Genomic DNA, 20,157 nt, shown 5'->3' with positions numbered 1-20,157 from the left:
ATGTTGTAACTAGAAAAATATAAATATCATGTGGGACTTGTATTATATTTCTTTTGGACTGTGCTCTTTTAGACCTCAAACTGTTCTCATCACTCCACCCCCCTTCTCTATCCTGCAAGTGTATCAATCATATCTCTTTACTATCTCATTGTCAATATTATCTCTTAGTGGTATTCAATGGCTTTTTGCCCTATGCCACTGTCCTTCAGATAATTTTAAAGTGTAATATAGCTTAAAAGTTTAAGAAATATCACAATGTAGGCTGCTTTTTTCGAAAGGCACCAACACTTAATTTTGAGACATACTGATATATTTTTAAAATCTCAAGTGATGATGCAGGTTAATGTCTAGTTCTCTAGTATATTTAATTTTAAGTACATTTAATTTTAAGTTAAATGTAAGAGCTAGTTTAAACTTTGATAATGCTTTCCAGAACTCACATTTGCTGGTGGTCGGTTCCCACTGTTAGACAGCTGCCACATTTTCATGGAGATACGTGCTGGATTAATATTTTTAATGATACTGTCATCTTCAGAAATAACAGTAATCATAAAATCTGTCATGATGAATATTAAAAATTATTTTCTAGTCCATTTAATGGATTTGGTTAAATAACTCTATGTCTTAAACTATATATCTTGTTTAAATATTAATAATGAAATTCTGAAGAAAACAATCAGCATTCCCCAATCATGTCTATAAAAATGTACTAATCAAAACAGACAACTCTCTCTAGTGCTAAGTCTCCTCCAGAAATGTAACACATACATCTTTGCTATTACTAGTCCATTGTCTTATTTTCAGTCTGTAATGCTATAAAATTACTAGGCAAGACCAAAGGTTAGACTGGATACTCATATTAAACCTAGGTTTAAGGCAACTGGTCATAAATCCTTATGCTTTATATATTTTGGGAATATAGTGTTTATTTTCTCTCATGATTTTTTTAAAAAGATTTTATTTATTTATTCACGAGAGATACAGAGAGAGAGAGAGAGAGACAGACAGACAGAGACAGAGACAGGCAGAGGGAGGGGAAGCAGGCTCCATGTAGGGACCCCGATAGGGGACTCAATCCCGGGATTCCGGGATCACACCCTGAGCCACCAAAGGCAGACACTCAACAACTGAGCCACCTTGGCGTCCCTCTCTCATGATTTTTAATAGCATAGGGTAGCTAAACTATTATTACATATAGTATTCCCCTTATGTTTATCATTCATTTGGTACCCATATGATAGATTTACTTTTTTAATCACAGGAAATAGGTCTTATCACCCAAAACAGATTCATAATTATGATTATAAAAGTTGTATATATGTAACTTATTAAAAATGATTAATTTTCTATTCTAAATGTTTTGCTCTGCTTGTTTCTATTCTTTATAATTATGTATAGGAATTTATCCATTCAAGAAAACAGAGGTCTTCAATGGTAATGGTAATAAATACCATTTCCTATTGACTTGGCACCTGCCGCACTCCACTGAAATTATTTGCTTAAGAGTCTTTTGCATTAGACAGTTCCAATAATGAATATGACAATTTCCATTGAGGTCTAAGAGCCCAATTTGTTCTAGAGCATCTTTAATCATAAATTCTGATGTGATGTATTTTCAAATTAAGTTAAGCAATCCTAGTTCTAATTATTTGGTTGAAGATGACATTACAACCTATTTAGTAGAGCCCCCATATTTCTTGCCATTGCTAAATGGCAGAACTTTTGCAGAGCTTCAAATCCAGTGAATGAACATTTACAAACTCAATTACAACAGGCTCTCAGTTTATGTAGAAACTTTCAGTTTATTCTTAACCATTAAGGGGAATGAATATAGGACACAGAGATGAAAGAAAACAAAACTAAGACAAACGTACTTTCTTTGCCATTTAAAAGACTATCACAGGCTTGTTTTTTTTTTTTTTTTTTATTATGCCTAACATAGAAGATAACTTATTCCTTTAATGTAAAAAGCAAATTATCATTACAAATTTATTTGAAATTTGTCACTTACTCACCAGTGAAAATACCCCCTGCTAGAAAGGAAGCATCTTTGTCATATTTAACATTGAGACGAATAGGTTTTTCAGGGTCTGGAAGAATCATTAACTTAATTATAGGTCCTTCTATGATATTCTTGTTATAGATGGCTCTAACATGCATCATATGTTCTCCTCTAACAGGGAGAGGGGAAAAAAACAGACAAAGGGTTCAAATTACATTAGTTAGAACTTAAAAATTCTGAGACAATTTACACAAAGTTTAACTCATTTAAAAAACCTCTTTATTCCTGTTTAGTTCCATCTCCTTCCACTAAATAGAAGGCTAATTATTACTCTTAACCTTAACAAGGAATAAGAAACATCAATCTCTATAATACTAACAACTATCAAATTTTTGGTTCTTACCTAGGGGCATAAACACTGAACACTCCCAAATTAGCCCTGCCCCTTTCATCTGTTTTATGCTGTTGATTTGAAGGCGTAAGCTAAAAACAAAACAAAACAGTAAATTAGAAAATTCTAGAGATCAAATTATTTTCCTCTATTACAATGTTCCTTTCCTCCATTACTATTTTAAAAGTTTCATTTGCACACACTTTTAAAATCTTTAATGTCCTAATCTGAACTAGTAGAAATAACGTGGTACATAATTACATAACCCAAAGGACAATAATCACTTATCTTTACCGATTAAACTACAATTTAGTGTATTTCTGTTATTAAGTTGCGGAATTCAATGTTCACTGTTTCAATAACATTCATATTTCAAGTGAAGTTTGGTTATATAAACACTGAAGGCATATTCCAAAACTGGGGGTTGAAGAGAATGGCACAGGTGAAATAAACATAAATACATGTTTAAGCCAAGGCATCGTAATACTACTATTATACTACAGTATAATAGTATGTAATACTATATACTGTTATTTCATCTTTCTCGCTGTTTACTCAGATGTGCTTCTTGTATCTGTTGCAGTTATGACTCTCTCAGTGATGACCAAAGTTTACTTTCAAATGACTAAGAATCAATGGTACTAATCATTGGTTAGAAAAATCTCTCAGCTTTCTACAAATGCTTCTCTAGAAACTAAAATAATATTCTTATTTGTGGCAAAAAAATAATCAGTTTCTCTTCTAGAAGCAAATATTAAGAATAAAAGTGAATTTGTAAACTGTTGTAGCAGAGTATCAGACTCTTTCCTAAGCCCTAATTCCTATTTCTGCTTAATGGAACCTAAAAATTAGGTAATTATGGTACATGCAAACAAAAAAGGCAATAGTTACACAAAAATGAGAAGGAATATCAAAATGACAGAATAAAATCCTGTATTTGTACCCATCTCATTTACTCTCTGATCCACTCTCAACTCATTTTTCTAAAGCAAGGCTTCTATTTTAGGTTGTATAGCAAGCAATATCATAGTCTCTTTAAACAGTCTTTAAGAATTTTACTATGAAAATAAGTTCATGTGGATCACAAGCCATTCTTGGCACTTTAATCTTCCAAATGATATAGAAGATCAACTTGTCAGGTCCTGGAAATCTCTTAGCATTCTTATTGAACTAATTAATGGAGAACTGAATATTTACATAATATCAACTGTTTTCATCCAATAAAATTATAAAATGTTTATAGAGGGATACTTAAACCCAGCTGAATATAACCCCAGGAACTTTCCATGTTGCTGGGTAACAACCTGACTGGGACAAATTAATTTTCTTCAACAGGAGGGTCTGTGTCAAAATACAACTTTGCAGCTGGCAGCTTCACCTATTTTTCCTCATGGGGGGCCCTCCAACTCTGTAGTAGGCGAAGTGCCCACCAGAACCTAAACAACTGGCTATCCCATGGCTCATGCAAATAGGTGGTACCTAATCTTGGACTTCTTGGTATCAAGCACTATGTTTACCCCCCAAATGTTACAAGGCCATATTTATGCTTGCCCCATACCCTAGAAATACAACTTGGTATCAGTGTACCAGCTATGCCCAGGCCCTGGTAGCTCTCCGTAAGTATGTAGAGGACAGGTACTCACACGACTCAGCTTGTAAGGTTTTTGAATATTACTTGTTCCTTAACCCATACTGCAGGTCATTCTATTTGCCTTACTCACCTTCTCAGGTGAGTTATCTATTTATCCTATTCTGAAATTCAAATATTATTATTATGTAATAACCACTCAGTCATAACTATAGAATGTTGCCCCTTGTTACATTGCTTCCAAGATAAAAACTTTACTTCCTCAAAATAAGGGAAGGGAGAAGAAATGTGTGGGAAATATCAGAAAGGGAGACAGAACGTAAAGACTGCTAACTCTGGGAAACGAACTAGGGGTGGTAGAAGGGGAGGAGGGTGGGGGGTGGGAGTGAATGGGTGACGGGCACTGGGTGTTATTCTGTATGATAGTAAATTGAACACCAATAAAAAAATAAATTAAAAAAAAAAAATAAATAAAACTGAAAAAAAAAAATAATTATCAAAAATCTTTGATTTAAACTAAACAATAATAATAAAGGTTATATAAGGCTATATTTTTAAAAATATGACATCTAATAACACTATCATAACAATAAAACTCAAAATTTTAAGTAGAAGAAAATTATGTAACGGATATTTAAAACCTACCTTTAAATTGTTAGCTTTTATGAGACTTATTTTAACTTGTGATACAGGTGCTGGATTATCCCACTGATCACAAAGCTGAACAATGAGAGGATTCTGTAATTCTCTTCCATTTATCACTGGAATGGACTAAAATAGATATAAGTATTTTAAGAAGCACTAAAACATATGTGCCAAACAATGTAATTACTACTTGTACACATGTTAAATGATTAACTTTTATCTCTGTTCTAGTCACAAGTGGCTTCTGTCATCAATTAAACTTTTGAAAGTCAAATTATATGTCACAAGTGATCATCTTCCTATAGAAATTATCAATATAATAAAGAAAAAACAGCATTTGACATTACTGGCTTTTTTTTTTTTTTTTTAAAGATTTTATTTACTCACTTATGAAAGATACAGAGAGGTAGAGGGAGATGCAGGTTCACTGCAGGAAGCCTGATGTGGGACACAATCCCAGGACCCCGGGATCAGGACCTGAGCCAAAGGCAGAAGCTCAAACACTTAGCCACCCAGGCATCCAACATTACTGGCTTTTAACACATTCCTAAGTTATTTATTAGAATGACTTTAATGGAAATAAAAGCCTATCTTAGGTTCTCAGATGTAGTACTGGCTGTTATAGTTTAGCTCCTCTGTCAATTGTCAGTACTCTGCCATTCTACATGAAGCAGTAATACACAGCTTTCTAGTGCTCCTTAAATAGGACTAGTCACTGATAATCTACAGTCTTATTGGTTTAAAATACTTCCTGCTTTTTCCCTCCTTTATGTGAGGCTTGTGTAATGCTGGGAATTTGCCTGTTGACCTAGTAATACTGAACATATCAAAGGAAACACATTGTTCAGTGAGAAACCTGATAAAGTTCCAGTCTAATATGTCAGATTTTAAAAGTTAAAAAAAAAAAAAAAGAAGATGGGAGAGAACAAACTAGTGATAAAGTAAAGCTGATTTATCATCTCCTGTCAATAATGATCCCTGTGTTTTCTCCAATCACAGGGAGGTTGTTGGTTAACAAATAACATTAGGAGGTTGCTAGAAGTGGGAAAAAAATTAATAATCTGTTTCAGGCAGAACTTAATTTTTTTTTAAAAAAAGATGCCTTTGAGGGATCCCTGGGTGGCGCAGCGGTTTAGCGCCTGCCTTTGGCCCAGGGCGTGATCCTGGAGATCCGGGATCGAATCCCACGTCGGGCTTCCGGTGCATGGAGCCTGCTTCTCCCTCTGCCTATGTCTCTGCCCCTCTCTCTCTCTCTCTCTCTCTCTCTCTCTCTCTCTCTGTGACTATCATAAATAAAAAAAAAAAAAAAAAAAAAAAAAGATGCCTTTGAGACTAGTTTGGTTAAAATGCTTGACTATATTCCATCTGCCAAAGTTTATTAAAAGCCCAAATTAGGGATCCTTGGGCGGCGCAGCAGTTTAGCGCCTGCCTTTGGCCCAGGGCGCGATCCTGGAGACCCGGGATCGAATCCCACATCGGGCTCCCAGTGCATGGAGCCTGCTTCTCCCTCTGCCTGTGTCTCTGCCTCTCTCTCTCTCTCTCTGTGACTATCATAAGTAAATTAAAAAATAAATAAATAAATAAAAGCCCAAATTAAAAAAAAAACTGATGACAGTTTCCAAATGCAAACATATCCTGGTACTTTATTCCTTTTTTTTTTTTTTAAGTTTATTTATTTATTCATGAGAGATCCAGAGAGAAAGGCAGAGACACAAGTAGAGGGAGAAGCAGGCTCCATGTAGACAGCCCAATGCTGGACTTGATCCCAGGTCTCCAGGATCATGCCCCAGGCCGAAGGCAAGCACCAAACCACTGAACCACCCAGGCTGCCCTGTGGTACTTTATTCATAATCATGTTAATTGTCTATACATCAAATAGTGACTAATTTTAAAGAATATTCTTTTTTTTTTAAAAGATTTTATTTATTTATTCATGAGAGACAGAGAGACAGAGAGACAGAGAGAGAGAGAGAGAGAGAGAGAGAGAGAGAGGCAGAGACAAGGCAGAGGGAGAAGCAGGCTCCACGCAGGGCGCCTGACGTGGGATTCGATCCCAGGTCTCCAGGACCATGCCCTGGGCTGAAGGCGGCACTAAACTGCTGGGCCACTGGGACTGCCCAAGAATATTCTTTAAAAATAGCTTATAGTCCACACTTTTAGTCATAAAGTTATCTGGGAAAAAGTGGAAAAAGCTAGTATCCGAAATCGAATGTTCATAAATACAAATCTGCCCTCTGCCACTTTTTAGTATTGGCATGGAATTTAATGTTTCAGGATTTCAGTTTCTTCATTTATAAAATAAGAATGATAATAATACATCATGTTAGGGTTAAATGAGAAAAATATATAACATTTATGTATATTTTTGTCTATTTATCAGCTAGTTGGCAAATCAGTTCCCCTTTTCCACTTCACATCCTGCTTAGGGGGAAAGTGGGTCAAGAATTAATTAGGAAATTTTAGGAAGATGAGATATTCAATGATTACTTTTATAGCCTTATCTACATATATATATCTGTGACAGAACAAGAAATTGGTTTGTCTTAAAAATTTCTGGATTTCTACGGTCTACAAATTAATCTTTTAAGAAATTTGAGTTAAGCTATCATTATTTTTGACATTCCTCAACACAAAATCATATTAAAAGATGGACATGCCAACATTTTTCCACCTCAAAGGTAAAAAATTATTTCATAACATAATAAACAAATCCTTTATTGACATTACTGGGCACAAAGAACATATTAATTTATGTAGTATAAATGCTCCTAGATAAAAATAAATGCACTGGCTTTTCAGTAAAACTCTTCAGTTGACACAATATCACAGAAAAAAATTCTTAATGCTCACTGTCATCACTTGTTATTTTAAACTCACAAATCAAAAAGGGCAATCTCAAACTAGGGTACAGGTAATGTAAACTTTTCTTAGATGATCCTCTCCTTTAATAGCATAATTTCATTCATTACCATGGTGATATAAGCTCATTTCCCTTTAGAAAATAATGTAAGCTTTCATACCAACAGGTAAAGGCCCTGTTAGACCAAAAACAAATACCAAAATCTAAACTTTTTAAAATCGGAATTCTAAACATTTGTTAAAAATTCAACACATTTAACAGACATTTGCATAATCAGTATTTAAGATTTAACTACCTGCATAGAAAGGCATACTTCTCAAACTCCAGAGCAAACATTTAAGATAGTAAGACAGAATAATGAAACAAAATTGGGAAAAAATAGTGACTGTTGAAACTGGGGGTTCATTATGCTATTTTCACTTTTACAGATTTATAAATTTCTGCAGTAAAATTTTAAAGGTGTGAATTACAATATTTAAAAAAAATTTTTTTTAAATTAGAATTCCAGGGGTCCCTGGGTGGCTCAGCAGTTGAGCGCCTGCCTTCGGCCCAGGGCATGATCCTGAAGTCCCAGGATTGAGTCCCACATCAGGCTTCCTGCATGGAGCCTGCTTCTCTTGCTGCCTATGTCTCTGCCTCTCTCCCTCTGTGTCTTTCATTAATAAATAAATAAAGTCTTTAAGAAAAATAAAAAATAAAATAAACTTAGAATTCCAGTAAAATTATCATACAGTGTTACACTGGTTTCAGGTATGCAATCTAGTGATCAACAATTCTGCACATTACATAGTATTCATAAGTATTACACTATTTTTTAACAAATGAGAACACAAGTGATGAATTAACTAATGAAGTATTCAGAATAATATTATTTTGTCCTTTTGTTATTATTACTATTGCTATGTTATTACTTTGACAATAAAATATATCTATGCTGATCCACTGACAATCTGAAAGTAATAAGCCATGTGATAATAAATTTTTAATCAAGGCAGAGAGTTACTTACCTCCTTTAATTCTGGCCAGTCTATAAGGAGAACTTTTGCTGGTGGTCCAGAAATTAGCTGCACTCGAATAAAGTCAGAAAATTCACGCCAAGTAAAACAAAGATCCTTATTTCCAGGAGGGCCTGGAATAAATTTGATGCCTTTTACACTTATACTTTGTGTATTTTCCTAGTGAAGAAAAGTAGGTTGAGAAAAGACAGGATATTATGCTTAATTAAAAAAAAAAAAAGAAAGAAAAAAAGAAAATTTTGTAATTTACCAAGATGCATATAGATATATTTCTGCATAAAACAATGACAAATACCTTGGACACATACCAATACTGGCACACTATGAAATTCATTTCCTTGAGAAGTGAAACTGAATTTCTTTTTTGTGAGGGAGAGATCTAAAAGGTTCTGGCTATGTCCTTTCACCTTATATTTTTCTAATGTCCTTCTTATTTATATGGTCTTTTTATTCCCCAAGTAGCATATGCTGGTTTAATACCCTTTGCAGTTGTTCTTTCCTACTATTTACAAAATTCTTTACCAACCTACATGACCTCTCTTTTTATCTCTCATACAGGTTACCATGATTAGAGGGTCTTCTCTGACCACCCCACATAATGGCACTGTTTTCATTACCCCATTTTATTTTTCTTATCACTCACTTCTTACCTGCTGTGTGCTCTTCCCATTATAAAGTGATCTCCAAGAAGGTAGGGGCTTTGATTTGTTACTGCTCAATCGCTGGTTCACATCATGTTAATGAGAATCAATGAAACTACCCTATAATTTCTGCAATGTGATTGAATGATAAAAACTAATTCCATACTGGCAGGAGAACTATACCATTCATATTTTAACAATGACCATTACTAACTTTGTCATCTTAAATTTCTGAGTACAAATCTATTCCATCAGATTTTTAAAAATCAGATTTAAAATTTCATGTTTTACATTTCAAACAACTGTACAATATTTTCTGTACAAAGAGATGGCAAAAATAATTAAAATTAATTTCTACCCAAATCCCAATGAGCACAGAACTTTTCAGTATTTGGAAAACAAATATTCATTAATAAAACATACTGAAAGCTGAAAATATGTAAAGTCTAACCTAGAATTCCACACTTATTACTGAAACACCAAAAGCCCTTTCAAAGATATGATTTCTTGTTTAAGCCCTCTTCGAGGTTATTTCAGTTTTACTTCCAATCTTTTTTTTTTTTTTAAGATTTTATTTACTTATTCATGAGAGACACAGAGAGAGAGAGAGATAGGTAGAGACACAGGCAGAGGGAGAAGCAGGCTCCATGCAAGAAGTCCAATGTGGGACTCGATCCCAGGATTCCAGGAACATGCCCTGGGCCAAAGGCAGGTGCTAAACCGTGGAGCCACCCAAGGATCCCCTTTACTTCTGGAAAATCTTAAAGATGAAATTTGTATATGCATTTACAAATTGTAGATGAGTCCAAATAGAATTAAGTATAAAACTGTGAAAGGCGCTTTTTAAGGTCTAATTCTGAAATTATCAAAGGAACGTACTTTAGAATAGCAGTACATTTTATGTAAATGCAGAAATAATTTGAAGAAATGGTGACATCTTAAAACTACTTACTCCCCCCCCCATCCAAACCACTATTTTTTAAAAAACTAGTTTTAAAACAGAAGGCTCCATTTCTTCTGCAGAGACTGAAAGTGAGTCAAGATAGTATATACCAGTTGTAAAATGACAACATGAAGAAAGTAAGTCACCTGGACTAAAGAATAATGAGCTATGGGAGGAGAAAGGTGTGAGATTATGCTTCAGTGTAATACCTTAGATATTTTAGGCCATACTGGGGAGATGAAAGTCTATATTAACAGCATTAAATGCTGACAGATCTGATAGGTGGCATAAAATGAGAATGGGAAATTCACAATGACAGAAAAAAATGTGAAAACAAAATACATACAACCCTTCTAAGGAGTTATACTATAGAAAGAAGAGAAATAGAGCAATAGATGGACAAAGCATTAGGGCCAAAGGACGTTTTGGTCAGTATGAGGGGGAAAGGAGGGTGGCAATTTGTTTTTTAAGATGTGAGATATGACAGCATGTTTACATCCTGATGGGACTCGAACAGATGGGGAAGATTGAAGATATAGGAAGGCAGTTTACAATTTAGGAGAAATTACTGAATGCAAGGTTGGGTGTCTATGTATAGAGATTGTTCATGTATAACAGCAGAAACATAGTTATCTTCTAATTTCAGATATACATGGGATGAAGATAAATAACAGAAGAACCTGAAAGTCAGACACTAAACTTTACCTTTGTAAAGTAGACAAAATATCACGAAAAGTTCTTCAGCATTGCTAAGATACAGTGAGTTGTGTCGAACATATTAGTGAAAAAAGAAACTCTAGTAAGGAAGGGCAACAAAGAGGCTACTCTTGTGATTATTTTGTCAAGTTAAAAATGTAATGGAGGCTCTAAAAGGAATAAAGAGTTTTAAAAAAGCATTAAGTGCTCTGAATGGATTCAACTTTATTTGGCCTTAGAATTCCTTCCTCCTCTCTCACCTTCTCTGGCCTGACAGGTTCCTTAAAGGCCCAACTCAAAAGACATCTTTTTTTTTTCCCCCAAAAAATTTGTCTTCGATCTCTCCAAACAGAATACATCATGTTTGCTTGCATGTTTTAAAGAAATAATTCCACTTTCGTTCTTATTTTTCAAGCTAATCTAAACTCCACAGTTGCAAATTTGCCCAATTAGTTTTTTCCCCAGCCTCCTATTTAATGCAGGACGTAAGCACTAAGAAATTTTACTAATCATGAAAAACTACCTCTATATACACATGAAAATATTTAGAGATAAAATGATATCATGTGTGGAATTTGCTTCAAAATGATATGGTAATGGGGAAAGTGATGATTATTGAGGCTGAGTGATAGGAACACAGAATTCCTTCTGCTATTCTATTTTTTGAGTTTAAAGTTTGTCATTACAAAATCTTTTTTAATGCCTTTAATGATTTTGCATTGTAAACACCAAAATCAAACTTCTTTTATTTTAGTTTTTCCCAAATTTTGTTAATTGTAAACCAATGGTCTAAGCCAACTGCTATGAAAAGCAGCCATACCTGAAAGGTAGTTTTCAAATGAGAGCTATCAAGTCCAATCCCAGCAATTCCCAAGGCAGATAAAGAACTTGGTGAAAATGCTTGAATCTGATTTCCATACTGATCTGTAACTATTACAACTATATAAAAAAGAAAAGTTTAAAATCAAACTTTTATCTTTTAATAAAAGATATAAATGTCTATAAATACATTTATATACTGAAAATTATGCTTAGAAAACCACTAACATTGTTCTCTTATGTATTATTTTATAAAAAGTAATCATACCTGCTTCTTTTATAATAACCACCAAAAAATAAAACCAAGAATCTACTTAAGTATATTTATATATTTAATATGGTGTTAATCAGATTCTTCACCATCAATATTTGAAGAAAATAACTTAGTATTATGTAATATTCTAGATATAAGAAAAATCTAGGACTCCACTGATACATTTACTTTGCACTTTTAATATTAACTATTATTATTTCTAACAAAAGCCAGCATTTTCCCACGAAACTATTTTTGTCAAACTGATTTCATAGTTATGTCGGCCTAGGCAAAGACCATGAAAATACAGCAATCTTTTCCAACAATGGATTTTGAACCAATAGATATATATAAAACTAAGGTTTTCCTTTCAGATCGTGTATGCCAAAACATAAATATAACCACATATTACGTAAGTATTTTAAAGAAAAAAAGCAGACCATACTAACCTATTTCTCCTTGAAGCTCTTGGCCCATCTGTACTGTTTTTCCTCCTTTTAATTCACATTTTAGATGTTTAGGTTCATCAGGAAGCGGTCTGAAATTAGTTAACAAGTTAAAATTAGTTATGCCACTGACTGTAGAGAACAATTAGTTTCAATATGCTAAAGAATAACATATATATATTTAACACTTGGTTTCTAAAACTTAAATACAACACTCCTCCAAATATCTCAATTTATAGATCACTATTAACCCAAACAGAAATAGAGAAAAGACAGCTTGCAAAGAAGTGATAAATCATAACATCTATGCGAGATTAAAAGGAATTATGAAAAGGGAACTGAGAAAGAAAAGGCAGGTCAGTAAGAATAACTCATCATCAAGAGATCAGGCTGCGGGTAGAGAGTACCATATCTAAAAATTTTATCTCAGAGGTGCGTGGATGGCTCGTTGGTTGAGTGACCAACTCTTAACTTCGGCTTGGGTCATGATCTCGGGATTGTGAGATCAAGCCCCACATTGGGCTCTGTGCTGGGTGTGGAGTCTGCTTGGGATTCTCTCTCTCCCTCTCACTCTGTCCCTCCCGTCTTACCTCTCTTAAAAAAAAAATCTCAAATATGGAGCCTGGAAATATTATGAAAATGGATGGAAGAATTCAGTGAATGAGCTTACTGGAACAGGTGAGCAAGGAGTTGACAGGTCTGGGTGAAAGATTTTTTTTATATATATTTGCATAAGTCTTCTCCTTTTCTTTTAGTAATACTAGGTCTATCTGGACTCAGATTTAAAAATCATCACTAGGAAATGAAAGAATTTTTCCTTGTGAACAACATATTGACTGGTCATACTGTTACCTTTTATATTTTTCACATCTGTCATTTACAGGTGTTTTCACTGCTGCTTGCACTAAAGGGGTTTTCCTTTATTGACAGTTCTAGATTTTACAAATACCAGAGAGCCAATTAAGCACAGAGTATATAAAAGAGTAAAATACAGGACTGAATTTAACCAAAGAGATGAAAGATTGATGAATTAATCACTATCTCCAGTGAAGTTTTATTCCAAAGACAACCTACCACATATTTCATAGAAATTACAATTATTTTCTACATTAAAAACAACTTTCACTAGTATGCTTTGGATAAAAGCATTTTTCTTATCATATGAATTTTGAAATACCTCAAAATATAATATTCCCACAAACCTTACTGTAAATGCACTTTCCAAAGACACATGATCATCTTGGAATGAAACCTGGCAATAACGCATATCTTTCACAGATGTTGGTACTTGTACATCAGGAAGCAGACCTTGTAGCAAGTGTTCTTTGTTAATCTCAGGAGTCCAATTAACCTGAAAGAAAAATTATATTATCTAAGAAAAATATAAAGCTTAGCCTAAGGTCCTCCTACTGCCACTTATCTTACTGAAGAATCAAAGTTAAATTATAACTCATCCTCCCCACCTCCCTTTATGACCATAAATGGTGGTGGTTTATTAATAAGATTAAGAAGTTCCTTCCTTTCTAAAGACTCCACCGAAAAATCAGTAGAAGTAATAAACGAATTCAGGGAAGTGGCAGGATATTTTCCCAGAAACTGGTAGTACTTCTATCTGCTAATAACAATGTATAGAAAGAGAAATTTTAAAAGCACCATTTTCAACTGCGCCAAAAAGAATAAAATACTTAGGAATAAACCTAACCCAAAAGACAAAAAACCTAAACTCCAAAAACCATAAAACACTGATGAAAGAAATTAAAGATGACACAAACAAATGGAAAGATATTTCATGCATGAATTGGAAGAATTCATATTGTTAAAATGTCCATATTACTCAAAGATTTACAGATACAATGCATTCCCTACCAAAATACCAACAGCATTTTTCACAAAGCGAGAGTAAGTAACACTAAAATTTGTATGGTATCACAGTAGACCTAGAACAGCCAAAGCAATCCTGGGAAAGATCAGCAAAGCTGAAAGTATCACAGCAGCAGATTTGAAGACCTACTATGACAAAGCTGTAGTAATCAAAACAATATAGTACTGGCACAAAAATAAACACATAGATCAATGGAACAGAATAAAGACCCCCAAAATAAACCCATAATTATATAATTATATAATCTCAAAGGAGGTAAGAATATGCAGTGGGGAAAAGACAATCTTTTTCCTTAAATGGTGTTGGGAAAACTGGACAGCTACAAGTAAAAGAATGAAACTAGACCTCTTTATAACACCATACATAAAAAATAAACTCAAAATGGATTAAAGACCTAAATGTGAGACCTGAAACCATAAAAATCCTAGAAGAGAACACAGGAAGTAATTTCTCTGACATTGGCCATAGCAACATATTTCTAGATATGTCTCCTAAGACATATGAAACAAAAGCAAAAATAAACTATTGGGATTAATTTTGCACAGCAAAGGAAACCATCAGCAAAAAAGAAAGACAATCTACTAAGAGAAGATACTTGCATATGACATATCCAATAAAGGGTTAGTATCCAAAATATATAAAGAATGCATAAAAATTAACACCAAAAAAATTCCAGTCAGATTAAAAAATGGGCATAAGACTTGAATATGTGTCTCTCCAAAGACGACACGCAGATGACCAACAGACACATGAAAAGCAGCTAAACATCGTTCATCATCTGGGAAATGCAAATCAAAACCACAATGAGGTATTATTCCCCTACACTTATCAGAATGACTACAATAAAAAACACAAGTTATGACAAGTATTGCTGAGCATGTGGAAAATAGGGAATCCTTGTGCACTGTTGGTGGGAATGTAAATTGGTGCAGCAACTGCAAAAAACAGTATTTTCCTCAAAAAAATTAAATACAGAAATACCATACGATCCAATAATTCCACTACTGGGTATTTATCTAAAGAAAATGAAACACTAATTTGAAAAGACATATGCACCCTTATATTTACTGCATGTTACTTACTATAGCCAGGATATGGATGCAACCCTAAGTGCCCATCAGCAGACGAATGACACCTTGTGTCTATGATTTAGATACTAAAAAGTGTCTATGTATATGTGTGTCTCTATTTGTGTATATATACACAATGCAGTATTATGCAGCTATAAAAAAGGATGAGATGATGCCATTTGAGACATGGATGGAGCTGGAGAGTATTATACTAAGTGAAGTAAGTCAGACTGAGAAAGAAAAATACCATATGAGTCCACTCATAAGTAGAATCTAAAACAAAGAACAAAAACCCCCAACCAAATGAATAAACACAGAATCAAGGGTGCCTGTCAATTAACCATCCAACTCTTGATTTCAGCTCAGGTCATTAACTGAGGGTAATGAGATCGCCTCATGCTGCACATAAGATTCTCTCTCCCTCTATGCCCCCACCACTCATGTGTGCATTCGTTTTCTTAAAATAATTAAAAAAATAAAATACCATACAGGTCAAATCATGTTATCAATTATAAGAGGTAATATGCAAATTTTTGTTAAAATAAACTTATTTATATGGGCTTTGAATAAGATCTAGGTTAATTCCTATTCAGCAAGATAAGAAAACCAGTTATATCCACTTAACTACCATTTTGGCCACCTTTTGGTTTTAATCAATTCTTGGATGCTTTTAGCTCTATTTTAATTTTGCATCCCGCATTCCATATATTAATTTGTTACTTGATTCTTTTAAATTGAGTACCTTATCTATCCTACTTTTAAACTTCTAATCCTTTCTATGTAAGAATTTTTAGTTCAACTTACTCTTTTAGCCTCCCATAGTTGTGATTCTCAAGTCATATTCTAATATTTTGCCCCAATTCATGCTGTTCTGTTACCTTTTTATCTTTTAAATGTTTTATTCTTTATCATATATATATAATATATATAATACACATATATATCACACACACATTTTTATTTTATTTTATTTTTAAATTTATTTATGATAGTCACAGAGAGAGAGAGAGAGAGAGAGAGAGAGGCAGAGACACAGGCAGAGGGAGAAGCAGGCTCCATACACCGGGAGCCCGACGTGGGATTCGATCCTGGGTCTCCAGGATCGCACCCTGGGCCAAAGGCAGGCGCTAAACCGCTGTGCCACCCAGGGATCCCCCCACACACACATTTTAAAAAAAATAATGGAAGAAGCAGAAGCAACACTTTTTAAAAAGGCTTTCTTCCCTCACTCTAGCTGTGTTATCCCTTCAATGGATTCCCAGTTCAGTTAGGGGTGACATTCCTCAATACTGGAGAATTCTCTGAAGACTACAAAAATCACTTTAATGATTATACCTTTAACAAAAGTATAGTATTTAATATTTTATTGCCAATAAAGAGGTGCATGTTTCAACATTTCTGGAACCCAATAAATATATAACTACTAAATTTGAGGTAAAATCTGTCAAATGCTCGTCACATGCTTAGAAAATGGCAAAATGAAAGTTATACAAGTATAGGCTCTCCACTCAATGTTTCTTAACACTGATAAGAAACCAGAATGTGTGAACATAACTATGAGAAAGCAAGGAACCAGTTCAGAAGTCAGGTTCCTGGTATCACTTTTGAAACACTTGACTTCACATTTGCTGATATAGATAAAAATGGCTTGCCTCTCCTTAGAAGCAGGATCTGGATTATATCTCTATAACAATCCTCCAGTCCCTCATTTAGGAAGGAAAAGATAAACTGGCTAGGCCAAGGAATATTTCAAGTAAGATTTAAAAATAAGGTCTGCTAAACCCATGCTGAACAAAATTCTTTTAAAATATCAGATCCTATAGCTGGAAACTCAAGATGTCTATAATATAAAACAGTACAAAGAAACAATTTCTACCTTCTGTCCCACAGAGCAACTCTCCACAAATTTAGTTACTTGGGTCTCCCTTATATAAGGGTCTGCAAATGCTGGCTTTCCAGAGAAAGGGAGATGTATTGTCTCTGACTTAACACTGAATTTTTAAAATATTATTTTCTCGCATAAGATTTGAGTTTTTTCTCCATGACTATCAAGGAAAAAAGTACAGTTGGTTCTGCTATACTGCTTGGTTTAAAAATGCAAATTTGTTCCAATGACATTAAAATACTAGGGAACAGTTTGAGTATGAAGCAAATTTTATGTTTGCTAATGCATAATATCACCAGTAAAAACAATAGGCAAACGTGGAAACCTGTACTCAGCTAAACCAATCCATGGAAATACACATATAATACAACTCAAACTTACCAGCTACCTTGTGTGATTATGTATATTGAGCTACACATGTCCACATTTAGTGGAGTTTCCACAACTTCACAGTAACTCACAGGCTGCAACCTTTCCTATACTCACTTCCACAATGTAAACTGACATGTTATTGTACTGTTTACAAATGTCTTTATCAGGGATCCCTGGGTGGCGCAGCGGTTTAGCGCCTGCCTTTGGCCCAGGGCGCGATCCTGGAGACCCGGGATCGAATCCCACATCGGGCTCCCGGTGCATGGAGCCTGCTTCTCCCTCTGCCTATGTCTCTGCCTCTCTCTCTCTCTCTGTGTGACTACCATAAATAAATAAAAATTTAAAAAAAAAAAAAAAACAAAAAAAAACAAAAAAAAAACAAATGTCTTTATCATTTAATATGTGTTACTGTTACTATTTTTGGTACTATTTTATTAGTTTCCTATCTTTTTTTTTTTTTAAATAGGTGACTGGAAAGTTTGAGTACTGTGGCTCTAATTCCCATTTTCCCCATGAGCCCTGTGATTTTTATTGTACTTTTTTATCTGGCACAGTGATTTTAAGAAATGCATGTGTTTCATTATAACAGAACTGACTGTACCTTTTGAAAGGAGTAAGCACAGAATACCCACTAGTCTTTCAATCAAGAGAAGTATTCTTAAGAGGAGTACTAGAGAGGTCTACCTTAGGTGATAAGTATGTATTTTGATTTGGTTCTCTTAAGAGATGTTAAGTTTCAATATACAGATTCACCCTAACAAGGTACAAATGATGAATTTAATTACAGCTGACTGATGAGGACCATATGAAGTTACTGAAAATCTACAAAACTTTTTTTCTAGGATAATGCTTTTAGAGAGTGGTATGCCAATTTCAAATAGTCAAATTAGGGTCCTGTTAAAATGTTTAAATTAGGGTCCTGTTAAAAATGTTTCACCATTTGGTTCTAACAGACCTTTTGTTTACTGCCTTTAGAACAGTCACAAATACAGTGCATTGGTAAGGTGATCTTGACTGTGGCTGTCGAAATAGTTGGTCAGGAAGATAAAGATACAGCTAAAAGAGAATTCCAATCTTTGGCTTTTGTTAAGTTCAAAATCATTTTTCTAGGTATGAACTTGTCGCATACGAATCATTCACATTTCAATCTAGTGCATGAAAGGGATTGTTATTTAGCCTGGAACTCTAAATAACAGTATTATTTTTCTGTGATAAGCTTCTTAAAAGCTACCCTAGAAAACTTCTTGTTCAGAGCCTGATAATCATAAAATGATAGTTTTTCAAATAACTAATCTGAGATACTTACTTTAATTTTATCTGCTAAAGTTGATGTTATATGAATTTCTCTTTCTCCTTCATCATACATTTGAAAAATAAGATTATGCATAGTATCGCCTGCTATCCAATTAACCTCATCCTGATGTTTGATCTGGATTGCCTTTTGTCCTTCTACACTGAATATCTGTAATCTTGCAACATGGCTACTAGGAAGCAACTTAATAGTCTTCTCCACAGGCGCCACATCTTTACAGCTCTAGAAAAAGAGAAAAACACAAAAATATATTGAATGACATCTGCACTTTTAAAAAACATATTACTGGGCTTTAATTTAGAATTAAGGATTTATTTCCAATACTACAGAAGATCACCTTATACACTGTTAACATTCATAAGTTTTGTCATTAAGAAGATACTATAGGGAGGCCTCGGTGGCTCAGTAGTTGAACATCTGCCTTGGGATCAGGGCATGATCCCAGGGTCCTGGGATTGAGTCCCGCATGGGGATCCCTGCAGGGAGCCTGCTTCTCCTCCCTCTGCCTGTGTCTCTACCTCTCTCTCTCTGTGACCTTCATGAATAAATTAATAAAATCTTTAAAAAAAAAAAAAAGAAAGAAAGAAAATACTACTAATAACCATATTTTACACCATCAAGTTATAAGTAATGACAGTGGCCATATTCTTAAAGCCGAAAACTAGCGCATTTGGATTTAAAATGATTCTCTTCCTCTTATTTGGAGTCACATGACAGATTTGGTGACTAGCATCTATAAACAGGAATAAATATATAAAATATTAAGAACTTCCCATAAAATCAGAGACAAATAGTTGCCATAAAATACACTATTTACACTGAAGCAATACATTGGTATAAATGAATAAGGCTGTTTCTTTATTTTTAAAGATTTTATTTATTTATTCATGAGAGAGAGAGAAAGAGAGAGACAGAGACAAAGGCAGAGGGAGATGCAGGCTCCATGGAGGGAGCCTGAAGTGGGACTTGATCCTGGGTCTCTGGGATCAGGCCCTGGGCTAAAGGAGGCAGTAAACCGCTGAGCCACCTGGGCTGCCCGGCTGTTTATAGCTAAGCAAGGATTCTAGATGCACTAAAGGCTAAGCTGACACATTTATAATTTATTATGGGCACATCAATGCTCCACATTATCAGTAAGAATGAGCTGGATTATGCCAAATTGATTTTAAAGGCATAAAAAATTAAAACATTATAAATTATCTAGGTTATAGTGCATTCCACAAGGTACACAAAACTCAAAATAAGCCTAAGCCTAAAATATCTTTACAATCTTATTTAGCTCATTTCTCCTTCCTCATCCATTTGCAGTCATTTCTATTTAAGCCCATCTACATGA

General features: G+C 34.3%; 1 protein-coding gene across 8 annotated transcripts in view; it reads right to left on the bottom strand.

Annotated features, from left to right (window-relative positions):
- SMCHD1 (structural maintenance of chromosomes flexible hinge domain containing 1) overlaps window positions 1-20,157 on the bottom strand; it is a 146,299-nt gene that overhangs the window by 53,414 nt on the left and 72,728 nt on the right. For all 8 annotated transcript variants that reach the window (XR_005362603.1, XR_005362604.1, XR_005362605.1 and 5 more), the window contains exons 25-33: window positions 18,816-19,043; window positions 13,503-13,651; window positions 12,304-12,392; window positions 11,603-11,721; window positions 8,494-8,661; window positions 4,627-4,752; window positions 2,406-2,485; window positions 2,016-2,173; window positions 441-556 (exon numbers count right to left, since the gene is read on the bottom strand). Coding sequence is in view for 5 of the 8 variants with exons in the window: in XM_038543713.1 (XP_038399641.1) it covers window positions 441-556; window positions 2,016-2,173; window positions 2,406-2,485; window positions 4,627-4,752; window positions 8,494-8,661; window positions 11,603-11,721; window positions 12,304-12,392; window positions 13,503-13,651; window positions 18,816-19,043 (1,233 nt within the window). In the remaining 3 variants the exon portion in view is untranslated. The remainder of the gene's footprint in view (window positions 1-440; window positions 557-2,015; window positions 2,174-2,405; window positions 2,486-4,626; window positions 4,753-8,493; window positions 8,662-11,602; window positions 11,722-12,303; window positions 12,393-13,502; window positions 13,652-18,815; window positions 19,044-20,157) is intronic.

This window comes from Canis lupus, chromosome 7 (genome assembly GCF_011100685.1).
Source record: "Canis lupus familiaris isolate Mischka breed German Shepherd chromosome 7, alternate assembly UU_Cfam_GSD_1.0, whole genome shotgun sequence".
Taxonomy (NCBI): Eukaryota; Metazoa; Chordata; class Mammalia; order Carnivora; family Canidae; genus Canis; species Canis lupus.
The sequence above is the reverse complement of the archived record's forward strand: the minus strand, read 5'-3'. Positions and strand labels throughout refer to the sequence as shown.